Source organism: Nestor notabilis, unplaced genomic scaffold (assembly GCF_000696875.1).
Source record: "Nestor notabilis isolate BGI_N333 unplaced genomic scaffold, ASM69687v1 scaffold11704, whole genome shotgun sequence".
Classification (NCBI taxonomy): domain Eukaryota; kingdom Metazoa; phylum Chordata; class Aves; order Psittaciformes; family Psittacidae; genus Nestor; species Nestor notabilis.
In genome coordinates, this window is record NW_009925292.1 from 105,151 (window position 1) to 119,523 (window position 14,373).

Here is a 14,373-nt window from a genome sequence, read left to right on the forward strand (position 1 = left end):
CAGAATTACTACATGTTAGCACAGGTCTGTGTCAAATCAGTAAAGGGACACAGTGTCAAGCTTACCAGCAGGGTTTTAACTGTTTGTTTTCATTTAGCGCCTGCCTGTAGTGTCTGTCACCAGCAGGAACACTCCATGAAGTCCCAAACAACCAGCACAAGGACACCAAATATAGCCTGGCACACAGCAGCTATAATTATCCTGCCATAGGTACTCCATTTTCATCCAAGACAGTCAGCAACTTAGGATCCATTGCTGGAGATAATGCAATAGCATTGCAATTATTCCGTAACCAGCTGAATAACTTGTATTAGGTAACAGGCTGCTCTGCCTTCACAGACATTCCAGGAGGTGGTGCTGTCACTCAGATGGAAATAGACCAAAAACTCTCATATGGTGTTTGTGCACTGAATATACTGGTTGATCTTACCATTTAACATGCCTATGAAGATAAATATTTCAGCAGATCGGGAGGACTTTATGCAAGAAGAGCACAAGCTCATATGTGCAGGCATATGATGCAAATTAAAGACTCAGATTTCATGCAGAGTAACTAGAAAATGCATGTTCAACATTCCTGAAAATTCAAAGTCTATCAGCTCCCAATCTGAATGAACTTCTTCTGAAAAGAACAAAGCTCTTTAGTGCTTTGCATGAATTCAAACCATAGGCTATTACTCACAGGGAACAAACCTGTTGGGTCATCCATCTCTAACAGCCATCTGGACAGATGTTTTAAATGGAAACTGGCACAAGATTTAGGGTCCAGAATCAACTTACCTTACAACTTGGTCATCTACCCCTTGAATGTCACAGTAAGAAAATACAGAGTTCCAGCTGACCGAAGGAAGCAATATGCATACACTGGCTTCCTTCCATGATAGATGAACAGCCCAGAAATCGAAGTGCTACGCCTGTACCATCCTATTCCATCCTACCCAATCCCTGCTACTTGGAGAGCTGAAGCTTACATGAATTTTTTATGGGCATGGAATTGACCATGCATTATGTATGCAAAGTCAGACAATCTGTTTGCTCCTATTTAATTATTTTCAAGGACCTTAGTTCCTTAAACCAAATATATTTCCTTTAAAATGTGTTAATGATCAGGTTTGGGGTTTTTTTCCCATAAAATTCCAACACAAAATTATTAGATATTGACATCCGAGTTCTATAAATTTCTTTGCACGTCCATCTGGCAGACAGACAGCTGCATTGCTTATTTTCTGTCACACTCAGTAAACTGATCTACTGGCATTTAAAGGTGTCATCTTTACTCATTACAATTTCAATGATTACTCCTGCACTGCCAGCACTATACCAATGACCTGAGTTCTGACTACAACTTTTAATCTCTGCTAATCACAGAACATGTGAGATTGAGTTCCACATATAAAGCAGCATATGACGTGACAGAAGAAAACAAAGGAGTAGGCTGTTTTGCTTCAAAGTTCATTAATCTCTATATGGTAACAATTTGATGAGAAAGTTAATCTAATGACTCTTAACTGCAACATGCAGTTTCTCAAGCTTAAGATAAAACACCAGAACTGGTGACACTGCTATGGACTTCATAGACAAGAATGGGATTGTATTATGCTCACAATGATAAAAAACTACCGAATTGGTTGCACGTCACAACCACTGTCCTACAGTCACATGAGGAATGTGAGAGAGTGCCCTGGAAAATTTGAGGCAGATGTCACTTGCCCTCAGCCACATCTTCTGCATGGTCTCCCCAGTACACTTCCAAACTATTTTAGCAGCAGTGCTAGAGATCTGAACTCCATTTCTGCCCTATTTCAGGCTGGCAAGTATTGACATGGGGAACTATTTAGAAACGAGCAGTACCACTACAGCTTGGAAAACATACCAAAACACACGATGTACAAGATGCTCTAGACTCTGCTGTAGCACTCTTAAGTGATACATGCAAGAGGTTTTCAAGAAAAAGACACAACGAACATCCAGGCCACGCTCCCTAGCAATGCATAGGCTGTTGCACGCTGCCATGCTGTAATTGTCCCTGATCTACACGCTCTGGTGTGGCCTCACAGGCAAACGGCTCCATAACTATCACCACTCATTGAGGCACTTCTGCTGAGAAAATGGCCACCAGCATATCTTCTCCTGCAACACTCTGCAAGCTAGGGGCTGCTCAGAAAGCCACAACAGCATTTTGGGAAAGAAAGGACATAAATATAGATGTCAAGAGCTAGCACAAACATGTACGTGTACTTCAACTGGAAATTGAAACCAGCTGGAATAATGTCACATCATATTCACTGACACCCCTGGGCAGCACAGGAACTAAACTCAGAAGTGACCTGCAATACACAGCCAAACACATATAGATAACCACAGCCAAGCCAAACTGCAAGAAAAGTTGGAATTTTTATCATGCCTCACTAGAGAAAAATACAATTAAAACTATCGTACTTGGAAAGCTTCCCACTGTATAAATCTGACAAAGACATTTATGATGATAAAAATAATAATGTCCAGGAAAATCCCTGTATATAAAAGCACTAAAAGAGTCTTAAGTTAAAAATCCAAGGGAAGAATGTTTTAAACAAGTTAATGTGCAACTTTTATAGAGAATGAGTAGCTAGACTTTTTCCATTTCATAAACTGAAGTTTAACTTCACAGCTATCTGTATCCTATCACACTTTCCCTGTCAGACTAAACATCTCTTGGTTTATTACAGGTCAGAACAACTTATCTCACAGGATAGTCTTGATGCCAATGAACTCAAGGCTTCAACAGAAACAGTCAAATGTCCTTTCTGTGATAGCTAATTTTTGACACTTCAATCCACTTTGCATTTCTAGCCTTTGAAGGATACCTAACATGAGAAGGAATTCATAACACCATCCAACAACAGGGATGCATTACAGTAAGACATATTGACGTGCTTGCTCTTTTTATTGATCCATGCAGCAGGCTGTTATTTGAGGTAACATTAACAGAAATGTCACATTACTTAAGAGAAAAAAAAAATTATTTCACAGTTTTTGGAAAAAACATTTGGCAGAGTGCTGCCATCTGCACCAATATTTGAAAACCAATCTATTCAAATACGTATAATTTACTTTATCTTATCAAGATATTTCAAAATTAGAGGCTTTTTATTACATTTTTCCAAAGAAATATCACTTTGCATATTGAGTATTATATCCATCTGGAAAACTGACACTTGAAACAGCCTTGCCTTTTCAAGTCCATACTACCTTGTTGTATCAGGCTCTTCATATATACTAAGCATATGACTTCTGGAGGCTACTTTTGGGAAATAAGGGGAAACAAAAACTATAAAGATTGCTCAAATGATGACAGTAAGAATTTTAAGCCTCTCAAAAATATGCATACAGAAGTGTTGTGATGATTTCCTGCATTTTTTCCTGCTTATTTTAGAAACAGGCACAAGAGAGCAGCTTACAGGAACCCCTTTTCTTTAATAGGTTCAAGAGCTTCAAGTAGTTAAGAATTTCACAGCTGATTATGCTGACAAACAGTTCCAATTTTGGACCAGTCCAGTCAGAAGTGAAATAAGAAAAGAGTTTCTAACACACATGCGCTGGAGCTAGAGAAGCCCATTTGGGATTGCACCTGTCAGAGCCCAGAACTGGCGATGGAGACTGCAGCCGCTCACACTTTAAAGAAAACATTTGCAACCCTGCCTCTGTCTCTCTCATTGATCACCCTTGGTTGAAGGGGTATCCCTTGCATCACATATTTGCTGTTTAAGCCTGAGAAATGTAGAATGAATACTCTACAGATTTTAACTAAGCAACATAGCTGCCCACTAAACCTTCTTGACTATAGCACTTTACCTAACCACAATGTTTAAAACACAAAAAAATTCTTTCCATTTTATTCTGGGCCTCCACTGAACAGCACACCTGAAGCAGACACCCAGAAAGGGAGCAGCATGCAAGAAAGAAAAGTCCTGGAATGATTCATTAACAGCACAGTCAAAATCAAATAGACTTTATTAGACTATCATTATGCTTTACTGGAACAGATCAGTGGTATGTTCAGGGTAAGGCTTTGGAAGAAGGTAGCTGTAAAATCCTTCTACACAGCCTGGAAGTTTCTAGTACCAGCACACCAGACCTTTCTGGACATATGCTAAGCTCTGGAAGACTATAATGTATAAGCTTCAAAGGACTGTGCTGCTATGTGTTCTGAGCTGCTGAGCAAACCGTAGAAGAGAGACTCTGAAGCGCAAATGAGAAAGAAATTTCAAGCTGACTTAGCCATTTGCTCTAGAAAAACAGTAATTTTCCAGGAAAATCTTCTAAAGAGTTGAACCTTATCAAGAGGCTGGATGTGAACTGTTCATCCAAGGAATGCTCAGTAATGAAAGATTAACATGCACTTTAGGGGTTTGAACAGAAGACTATCTCCCATCTTCAAATCTACTTTTCTGAATCTCTTTGTGTGTGGTATTTACCATCTCCACTTCTGTTCTTAAGGTAGCAGCAGAAAGAATATCTTCTTTGAGTAAACAGATTTGGACAGGCTGCAGAAATTTGCCAGCTATTGGTTTTGTAAGGGCTGAGCTTAAAATTTCAATCTTGTTTCAGTTTCACACAGGCTAAAACTTTTACAAACTCATTTGTAAAACAAATGTATTATGCTGTATCAAAACAAGTGAATTGTACTACTTCAAATTATAAATGAAATATCTATAACGAGTATAAAAAAGTAGCAGAAATATACATATGGAAGGTAAAAAAGTATATTAGGAAAAATTATGTTATCCTAGAAGGTTCTGTTTGAACAGGTAAGGAAACACTTTTTTACTGTGAGAATGACTGAGCATAGCGCAGGTCACCCAGAGCAGCTGTGAAGTCTCCATCCTTGGAGATATTCAAAAGCCATCTGGACATGGTCATGGGCGGCCTGCTCTAGGTCACTGCTGGAACAGAGGGGTTGGAGCAAGTAAACTCCAGAGGTCCCTTCCAATCTCAACCATTCTGTTCTTCTAAAGTATTTTTCAAAATAAAGCTTCTTACTACCAAAAAGGTAGTCAACTTGTATAATTTTGAGAACTAATGAAGGCTAGCACAGATGTGCTTTGGCTCTCCCTGGGGAAATAAATCAGATCTCTCCATGTCCTCACTGACAAGCCACTCAAGCAAGGTCACAGGCAGACACTCTGGCTAGCAAGCCCAGGTGTAGTCACTGGTAGTATACAACAGCAGTCAGCCAACTCGTCTAAAATGTTTTAGTCTACAAGCATTTTCTTAAGTGGCACTTTCAGTCAGGTCTCTCCCCGTTTCCTGTCTACCAGTTTTTACAAAACTCCTTAATAACTTTGTATTCTATCAAACTGGAAGAAACCATTTGGTGAATACAAGTTATAACTGAGGAAACTGACAATTCAATATATATAAGCCCTTATTTCTGTTGGAAACCAAATTAAAAACATGTTACAAAGAGTGCAGTCTTCTGCTGAACAATGTTTGTGAAAAGCATACAAAGCATCCAAGAATTACAACAGAGGCATTACCTGCTTGTAGTTCTCCGGTTGTCTAACAAGATCTGTTTCTGTGACAGAAAAATGTCCAAGGATCTGGTCCATATGGGAGCCACTAGTGAATAAATGGATCTAGAAGAGATTAATTTAAAAGATATTTGTCAGTACAAGGACCAGTTCATTAACATCATTAGTTACCATCTAGCAGCTGCATGGATTGGAATGGTGACGTGAACCAGTGGATACAAGCCCATTCCCAATGGACAAGTACAACCATAACTGCTACTACCAATACAACAGACCTTTTTTAAAACAGCCTGTAGGAAATGTTGATCATGTACCCCAATCATCTCACAAAATGGTCCGTCTGGTATTGTTACCAGAACCACATGCTGGAATTGCTACTGCTGCTACCACAGTAAAATTGAAAGATTTCTCTTTTTGTCCTGTCTTGAAGTCTTTTTTCTTACACTACACAGACTCTTGTGCATAGTGTGAAAGAAGAAACCATTTGACCCATCAGAAGACTTATGAGAGGTGAAAGATAACCTCAGAGTAATTTTTTATTTCTTCCTTTAAAGCAGAAAATGCTACCAAGTTACATTAAGTTTCTCTTGCTGCTATATATTGTAGGATGTTGCTTACTGGGACCTTGTCTCAGGTGGCTGGTGACAGTATCATCAATTATTTGGTGAAGAAGCTTCCCAAGTTAGTCAAGGGAACAATAAAAAGCAATTCCTCCTATTCAGAGCTGATCCCTTTGTTACTGTAATAAGTGCACCTGCCAAACAAGATAGCAGCGCACATTTGTCAGACAATCACTCATATTTCATTAATATTTCTGCCAGAAGACAGAGAAGGTTTCCTGCTTTTCTTCCTTTATTCTAATACGAACTTTATCATACACCTGGGTGTTGACAACTATTTTAAAGTTGACAGGCACTGGGTAATTATCAACCCTTCCCTGAAACTTCAGAATATTTTAGTGCTCCTTTCCCAAAACTCACTTCTGGTGACAACCATCTGTCACATGTGCAGAGCTATGCGAGTTTAAAAATAAAAGAGTACCTCCCCACACAATGTTCTTCCTTTCTACTTGCCACTCCTCTCCCTGCTGCATTCTTGCGTAACTCTTGGCTGTCAAACCTTTGGGCCTCCAGCACCAGGAATGAATTTCTGCCCCTCTTCAAAAGTCTGTTGCAGCAGCATCACTGGCTAAAGCCCAGAACAAATACTCAGAAGCTAGAATGACTGAGGAATAAGGTGTTTTCCTGAGACCTGACTAGATGGATACTGGAATAATCCAGTATTAGTTTGTTGGGTTTTTTTTTTACAATCTGCTGCTGATAATCACAACACACTGAAGATAAAACAAGGCTTAAAGAGGAAAACAGTACCAAGGTACAAGAAGCAGGTTAGAGGGTAAGACAGAGCTGTTGCTTCATGGCACTGGAATGGACGTGGATGCAGGCCTGATTTAACCTTACACTAAACCACTGCATGAGAGTACAAGCACAGCCCCCCACTGAGCACCACTTCTAGGGAGTTTCCAGTATCAATTCCTAAACGCCCTTGAGCTTAGACACCCTACAGGGAGATCAGCTTGCTTAATTCACCTAAGAGGAGATGAAAAGGGGGCTTGTTCATGGTTCACACACACTTCCACAAGACAAAAGACTTGTACTGCATTAAAGAATGTGCTACTGAGATCTAATGGCAAATTCACTTAGGAAAAAAATGAAGATTTTCAAACCAAATATCTCAAGAAAAAAATTATATAATAAACCAAGGTAGTAATTTAGAGTAACATGGTAGATTCTTCATGCCAAGATACCTACACATTTAACAATCGCAGTTTAGCTCACTCATAAATTACTGACAATGAGGTAATCACCCAGTAACCAGTCTCTGCCCCCTCTGTTATTCAGAGATCAAGACTTTGTCCTTGTCCCTTTACTCTTTTACTCCAACATCAGATATATAGATACTAACAATCCAGTCCACTGCAATACATGTTATTTTATATTGTTTATCTTAGAGGAGGCACAAGAAACCACACCATTCATAGGAGGTATTTCCCAGTGCATACTGACAGAATACAACTCTTGCTTTTACAGTTTCCAAGTGTATTACAACCATTATTTTCATTTTACCACAATCTGGTAACACCAAATATGCTAAACTCTCCTTCTAACATAGAATCATAGAATTATTAGGGTTGGAAAGGACCTTAAGATCATCTAGTTCCAACTCCCCTGCCATACGCAGGGACAGCTTCCACTAGACCAGATTGCTCAACCTCAAGGCTATCCAACCTGGCCTTGAACACTGCCAGAGATGAAGCATTCACAACTTTCTTGGGCAGTCATAAAGAATTCCATTTAACATCATTTTATTCCTATTAACTTATATACATAATCCACAATCAGATGTTCACCTGCTTAACAAAATTCACCTCTGAACCCAACCTAACCCTCCCCTATTTCAGGTGTAGTTTCTGTCCTAGTCTTTTAGTGGATGGAGGATAGCTGAAAATACCCACGGGAAATGCACTCATTTTGCAGAAACTCACTTGTTGGGCTATTTCTTTCCACATGCTGATTGTGGCACAGTGCATTTAACAGACCCCAAAACAATGCCCATTTTAAACTATAGAGGTTCCTACCTTCTTTTTATGAAACTATGCAAGGCTTCTCATTCACTTTTTTTTAAGGCAAAATGGCAATTCAAAGCATAACTAAAAACAGGTGCTCTCCCCTATGAATTCAAGAAGGATCAAAAACCAGGCAGATAGATATTCCTCTGGCACTTGACAGAAAGAAGAAACAGAATAGAAGGAACCAAGAGGCATGCCTTAACATGGTAATTCATCCTTCATGTTTCCATATATTTGAAGGTGTATCAGGTAAATATATACTACTGATAATTTTGAGGTAATTATAACGATATTATTCTACTATATTTTCAAAGCAGCCCAAGCTGTCCATGTTGAGAAGCCATTATCTCATTCAACAGCTCATAGCCTCAGGCTGCAAAATTCCTCAGGTTAAGATTTCCCTGAGGAAGTCTTCCTCCTACACAGGACATGTGTACATGTATATAAGCTTCAACACGCCTTCTGGGAGCTGAAGTCACTGAAAAGAAGCTCATCAGAAGAACTAGCAAAAAGAAACAGTCAGTCAGACCACCTAACAAGCAATTCCCAACACATGACCAGCTGTAGCTCCAGGGAAGCTTTCCTCTTCACTGGTTACTGCAGAACTTCATGCCATCAAATTTAAGTGACTGCATGCAGGACAGAGTAGATAGAAGTCCCAACAATCAGTTTCAATTATCATTCATGTACTTTAGAGAAAGAACAACCATTTAGTTTTGCCTGTTTCCCCCTCATATTTCCCTCCTACTGCTTCCTTACCCTTTCTTCAGGCAGCACAGTACTATTTCATTAAGACATGAGTCATCCCTTCTAACCTGAAAGTACATGTCCTTGATCACCCAAGTAATTCAGAATTTTTTCACAAAATCACAGAAACAGAAAAGACCTTTTGAGATCTTCAGTCCTACTTCCTGCTCCAACAGGGATTATCACCAACATCAGTTGTGGCTTTGTGTATCTAAGTCTTGGAAAACTCTGAGGATTGAGACTATTCAGCATCTCTGGTGACCTGCCCCAATGCTGCCCATCATCCCAGAGAAGCTTTTTCTAATACACCTGAACCTGCCAAGCTATAATCAGTGGCCTCTTCCCCTTCATCTTCTGATATTGCTGAGAAGATCATAGATCCATCGTTGTAACTGCCATCCTTATAACTACCCATCAAATGGCTGAAGGCAGCTATTAGGTGACCTCTCCCTCAGCTTCCCCTCCACCACAGCAAGCAAGCCCAACTCCCCAACTTCTCCTGGGAGGTCATGCCCAACTTAGCTAGTCCTCGACTATCTTGGTAGCCTCTTGCTGGATCCTACGTACAATTCTTACTTCCAGTAAGCGTGGAAAACCAGTCATCTCCTGAATAAGGACATATTTTCCAAGTGTGATGTGTTTTTCTCAGAAAGCCCTAAATAGAGAATATGGTATTTTAGAGCCTCTGTGAGTCACAGAATGAAATCTGTGGAAGTGTCGCCACTACTTGGCAAAAATTATAGCTCGTGATCAGCAATAAATAAGACTGTTCCACAGCTGAGATACATAACCTGTTAAGTTATTAAACAGAGTGAGTAAAAGCCATAATTATCATTTTGTAGAGAAAGCCCTCTGTAAATCTGCCAGTGTAATCAAAAACCATAACACTTATTAGCCTTTTGCATACTGTTTGTGGTTTATATGAGAAAAACAGCAGTTCATATAGAGGTCATATTGGGTCAGCTAGTCTTCTAACACATAGACTAGTTTAAAAGTTTTAAAATCAATACAGTAGCATAGACAATTTCTCTACAAAGAGTCAGGAAATACCAGTTATTGTTTATGCAGCTGTTAAGTTGTCTAAGTTATATTTTGTTACCGTAAACATTAACATTAATGTGGCACTATAATGAAGTCCCTTCTAAAGCCACTTCTACCTTTCAATTTTCCTGCTTTTAATTCAGACTAAAATATAAATCAGAGCACTACACTTTATTACAGCTCTGAACAGAACTCCCACAGTTGCACATACGTATCTGAGCACGCATAATATCAGCATGTGATCACATATGGAGGACCTGGGCTCCAATCTATCCTCCTATGTATAGATTTGTAATGGCAGCCCTCTACATACACTGCAGAACATGGTCTGATCATAAGCGTCACCACCAGAACTGCTTATTTGCTTTCAATTTAGTCCAGTGATGACTTTTGGAGAAAACAGTAATGGCAGCTTTGGGAATTTGCATGAACAAAGAAACATTCTCCCTCCTACTTATTCTTCCAGATTCCAGAAATCGTGGTCCAAGGAACTGCAGCATAGCTAACCCATCTCTCACCTTTGTCTGACTGTAACAGTCCTAACTTGAGCAAACACTTTTCCTTGGATAGCCACAGGTGAAAAGAAAGTCCAAGTTAATTTCAAAGTACAAATCCCATAGGAGGGCATTATCTCCCCTATCAACAAGTTTAGCATGATGTCAAATCAGCACATCTCTTTATCATTCCAGTGCCTCATCTGGACCATTGAGGGTATCTCTGTTTGTACTCGAGCTCCTAGGTTCAATCTGCTCTTAATTCTTCCTTGGTCTCATTAACTGCATGGTGAGGTATTGAAGCTGCCTAATGATTTGATACTGCCAAGTACTACATAAATCAGAGCACTTATTATGAGTTATAGAGCTATTTGCCTCACTTACTATAAAAATCAGCATACCTTAAATAAAGGTAGTTATCGAGGGGAGAAGATGCCAATCATTTCATTTGAGTTTTATAGCACTGAGTCACCTCTTCCAATAGCATCACTGTCTATATCTTAGTGCCAAAGCCAAGGACTGCAGCTGCACTTAAGGTGAATTGCTATCTTCATTCCCAGATCAGGAAAGCACATTTGCAGTGGGCAATGAGAAGCAAAAGGTTATTTTAGATGCTGCACACACAGAGGCTGTCAATCAGACATCTTCCCTAGCAATCAGTTCATGGTAAAGAACAAAATGTAACCTCTTATAGTTTTCAGCATTACTCTGTCAGACACAGGATTAAAACCAAGAAGGCATCTTCATTCAAACCCATCTTTTTTCAATCCTGACAACTTTCTGATAAATGTTTTTCTTTGAAAAGAAATTTCTCAAAACTATTCTTTGTCTCAGAAGGGTTTTCTGTGAAGGTTCTGGATACAATAATGGTTTCATATAAGTTACCTGAAGAGATACGAATGGAGAAAGGGGGCTTTGGGAAAACATTAATGAAAAACTTTTAGTATTATCTTTAGAACCTTTTTTTTTTTAAGTTTGTCTCTACAGTCACCATTACTGTCAACTTTGGGACTGCAAGCTGTTTCCATCCTAAGCAGACATAATGCTCATAGATGTCTATGATTTTCAGACAGGCATATAAACATAGTTCACAAACACGAACAGAACTGGAGTCTTAGATGTAGGGAGCGCTATTGATTCTTGATTTAAAAGCAGGTAAGATTTTGGATTCTGCTCAGATGTTGCCTAGTACTTCAGAAAGGGAAACTGCATTTTATCTTGCTGTTATTACTTTCAACATCCGTGCTCAGTATTTTGAACCTACATTTCTGATGAAGTTATAATAAACAATGCCACAGTGAGTTAGAAGAATTATTTACCTTGTACAAAAGTTTGCATTGCTCTTGGTGCTGAGCATGCAAACTCCGCCACTGGAACCTCAACCTCCCATTTAACCACTGAAGGTATCGAACATCGACTCCACCTTCTAGCCCATATTCAGGTGCTTTTTCAGTTATACCTTTCAGGCTGTTAGGCAGATCATCTTCACACTAAAAGCAGAAGAGAATACCAAAGTTGGCTTAAACACTTTCGAATTATTCAGTAGTGAAGAACATACAAGGCAAATAGGCCAAAGAGGAAGAAAATTCCCCAAAAAGGAAGTAATTTCCAGCAGTAAAGAGAAATTGTAATCATTTAGAATACAGGACTGGGAATAGCCTAAACAAGTACTGAAGTCTAGAATAAGTATCAGCTGCTCAGCTATGACATGGTGAGCTGTGTCATCTTCCATCTTTCACTTTCCATACCCAGCAAGACACAGTGCTCCTGAGACAGCAAGCATGTTCTTTACCCAGATGGGGGGAGAGGAAAAAAAAAAATAAAAAATAATCACACTTTTACTAGATTCTAATAAGTCAAAAAACATAAAAACCAGATCTTGTTCTTTCAGTGTCTTTCCAAGACCCTATTTTGTATATCAATGACTCATACAGGAACAAAACTGTGGGCTTGTGGTTACCGAGCTATTTTCTTTTCTCCATCCAGAGTTTCCCCTCTTGCAGGATAGAGGAAAAGAAACAATCATCCAGCTGACATTGGCCACAAGTCCACAGAGGCACTCCCAGCTACAGTTCCAACATCTATCTTGCTTTGTTTTGCTTTTCCCTAGAGTACTTTGGAAGGAAGGAGGGACAAGCCAAGAGTTTCCTTTTCTACATCTTATCCCACCTTCCTTCTGCTACAGGGAAAAAAAAAAAAACCCACAACCCCTTCATCTTCCAGATAAGATTTCTGCTTGGCCAATGGCGTAAAGCAAGCAAGACATTTCTGTTGTATCCCTTTTCCAAGGAACATGGGGGGAATTGAATCTCCTCCAGCCTCTTGCACAAAGAGACCATTCACATTTACAAACAGATCTCTCTCTCTCCATTTTCAGCTAAGACTCCTGCTGATTGCAAATTAGAAGGGAAGACATGGGTTATTTTACTTCTGATGCCAGTAACAGCACTTAAAGCAAGGCTGAGGTCACAACTTCATCCAATCTATAGGAAGTACATACAATAAACACACTCCATAATTCCAATTTTTTTACTACAATATATCATAAGAAATAAACACATAACTGCAGAGACCTGGTTATTCAGGATGGGTGTTCACCAGCTAAGAAAGTGTCTCTCAGTTGTTGGACTCTCAAGACATTTCTTTAAAGCAGAAATTTAAAAAGCTTACGTGAAACATCACTGTTTTCAAGAAAACACCTAAGCAGATATTTGGATCCATAGACCTTGATGGTATTTAAATGTATGTGCTCCCCTGCTTCACACACTTGTGTTCAATAAAATCTTAGGAAGATTCAGTTGGCAGGCAAAGCTTGAATATAATTCCAATTTAGATCCTTAAAATAAAAATGCAAACTGTAAAATGAAGATAATTTAAATCTTGTCTTAAATGAAGATTTCAGCAGAAGTACATCTATAATCATGATCAAATAACCCCTAATGCTTGTTTTAACCAAAATACCACCTCAGCTGACAGAGCCTCTAATACAATGAGTGTTCATATTATTTATAAGTACAGAAGTGCTGTTCTGGTCACAAAACAAAATGTACCAAGATTACAGGTTTTTTCCCTTTGCTCAGATAAATGTACACTATAAATCACAGGGGCAGGGGGTTGGTAAAGGGATTTTCCTTTTAAAGGCACACATTCATCTTGTTTTTTAAAAAAAAGACAGTATCTCCTTTGTGCCAACTGCAATACCACTCTTTTTCCTCAGATGCCTTCAGCCCTGTGCCCCTAAATCAAAAGGCACTGTGTCCTAGGGTGCTGCAGTCCCACCTAAGTACCTTCATGGTTCAGATGGTCTTGCCCCCACTAGGGGGCATCAACCATAAACCGTGGTTTAGGGACTATGAAACCATACAGATATGATTACCAAGTTGTCCATTAACATGATGAGTCAAGAACTGGGTATTAGTCACTATTGCAGAGAAAACTCATGCATAAACAACATTAAAACACTTCATCGTAAGCAGCCAGAAAGCCACAAGGCCAAAGACAGACTTGGAATTTCCAGACTAAAATCTGTATTTTCCATAATTTACAGTTCAACTCCCGAGTTTCCTGGTTAGACGTTTAAGAATGGCACAAATACTCCTCTCCTGGGAATTCATTTCAGGAAGGAATGGCATTAGACTCGATTGCCTTGGCAGTAAGTGACAAACACCATGCAGAGCTAATTTTATTGTAGCAACCTGCTTTATTAATATTAAAATAAGGAAGCCAGCCAATGCATTTTTAACAGGATCTTTCTATTATTTATTTCACAAACTGCACCAAAAAATTACTTTTTCTATGAAATACTTAGCCTGGTCTAAAGTAAACAATGTAACAGGGAAGAAAAAAAAAATAAAAATAAAAAAAAAGTCTTGCATATTATACTGTAACCTCAATTTCTAGCTCCATCTTTACAATCTAAGACTATTTCCTGTTCTCCCAGAGCAAAAAA

At 39.0% G+C, this 14,373-nt stretch overlaps 1 protein-coding gene across 1 annotated transcript in view; it reads right to left on the reverse strand.

Moving 5' to 3' along the window:
* The window catches only part of LOC104404546 (chromosome unknown open reading frame, human C14orf80), a 55,308-nt gene extending 41,591 nt beyond the window's left edge, over positions 1-13,717 (reverse strand). Inside the window, exons 1-3 of the mRNA XM_010013000.1 lie at positions 13,712-13,717; positions 11,744-11,914; positions 5,520-5,618 (exon numbers count right to left, since the gene is read on the reverse strand). Of these exons, the coding sequence (XP_010011302.1) occupies positions 5,520-5,618; positions 11,744-11,914; positions 13,712-13,717 (276 nt within the window). The remainder of the gene's footprint in view (positions 1-5,519; positions 5,619-11,743; positions 11,915-13,711) is intronic.
* Positions 13,718-14,373: the final 656 nt, after the last annotated feature.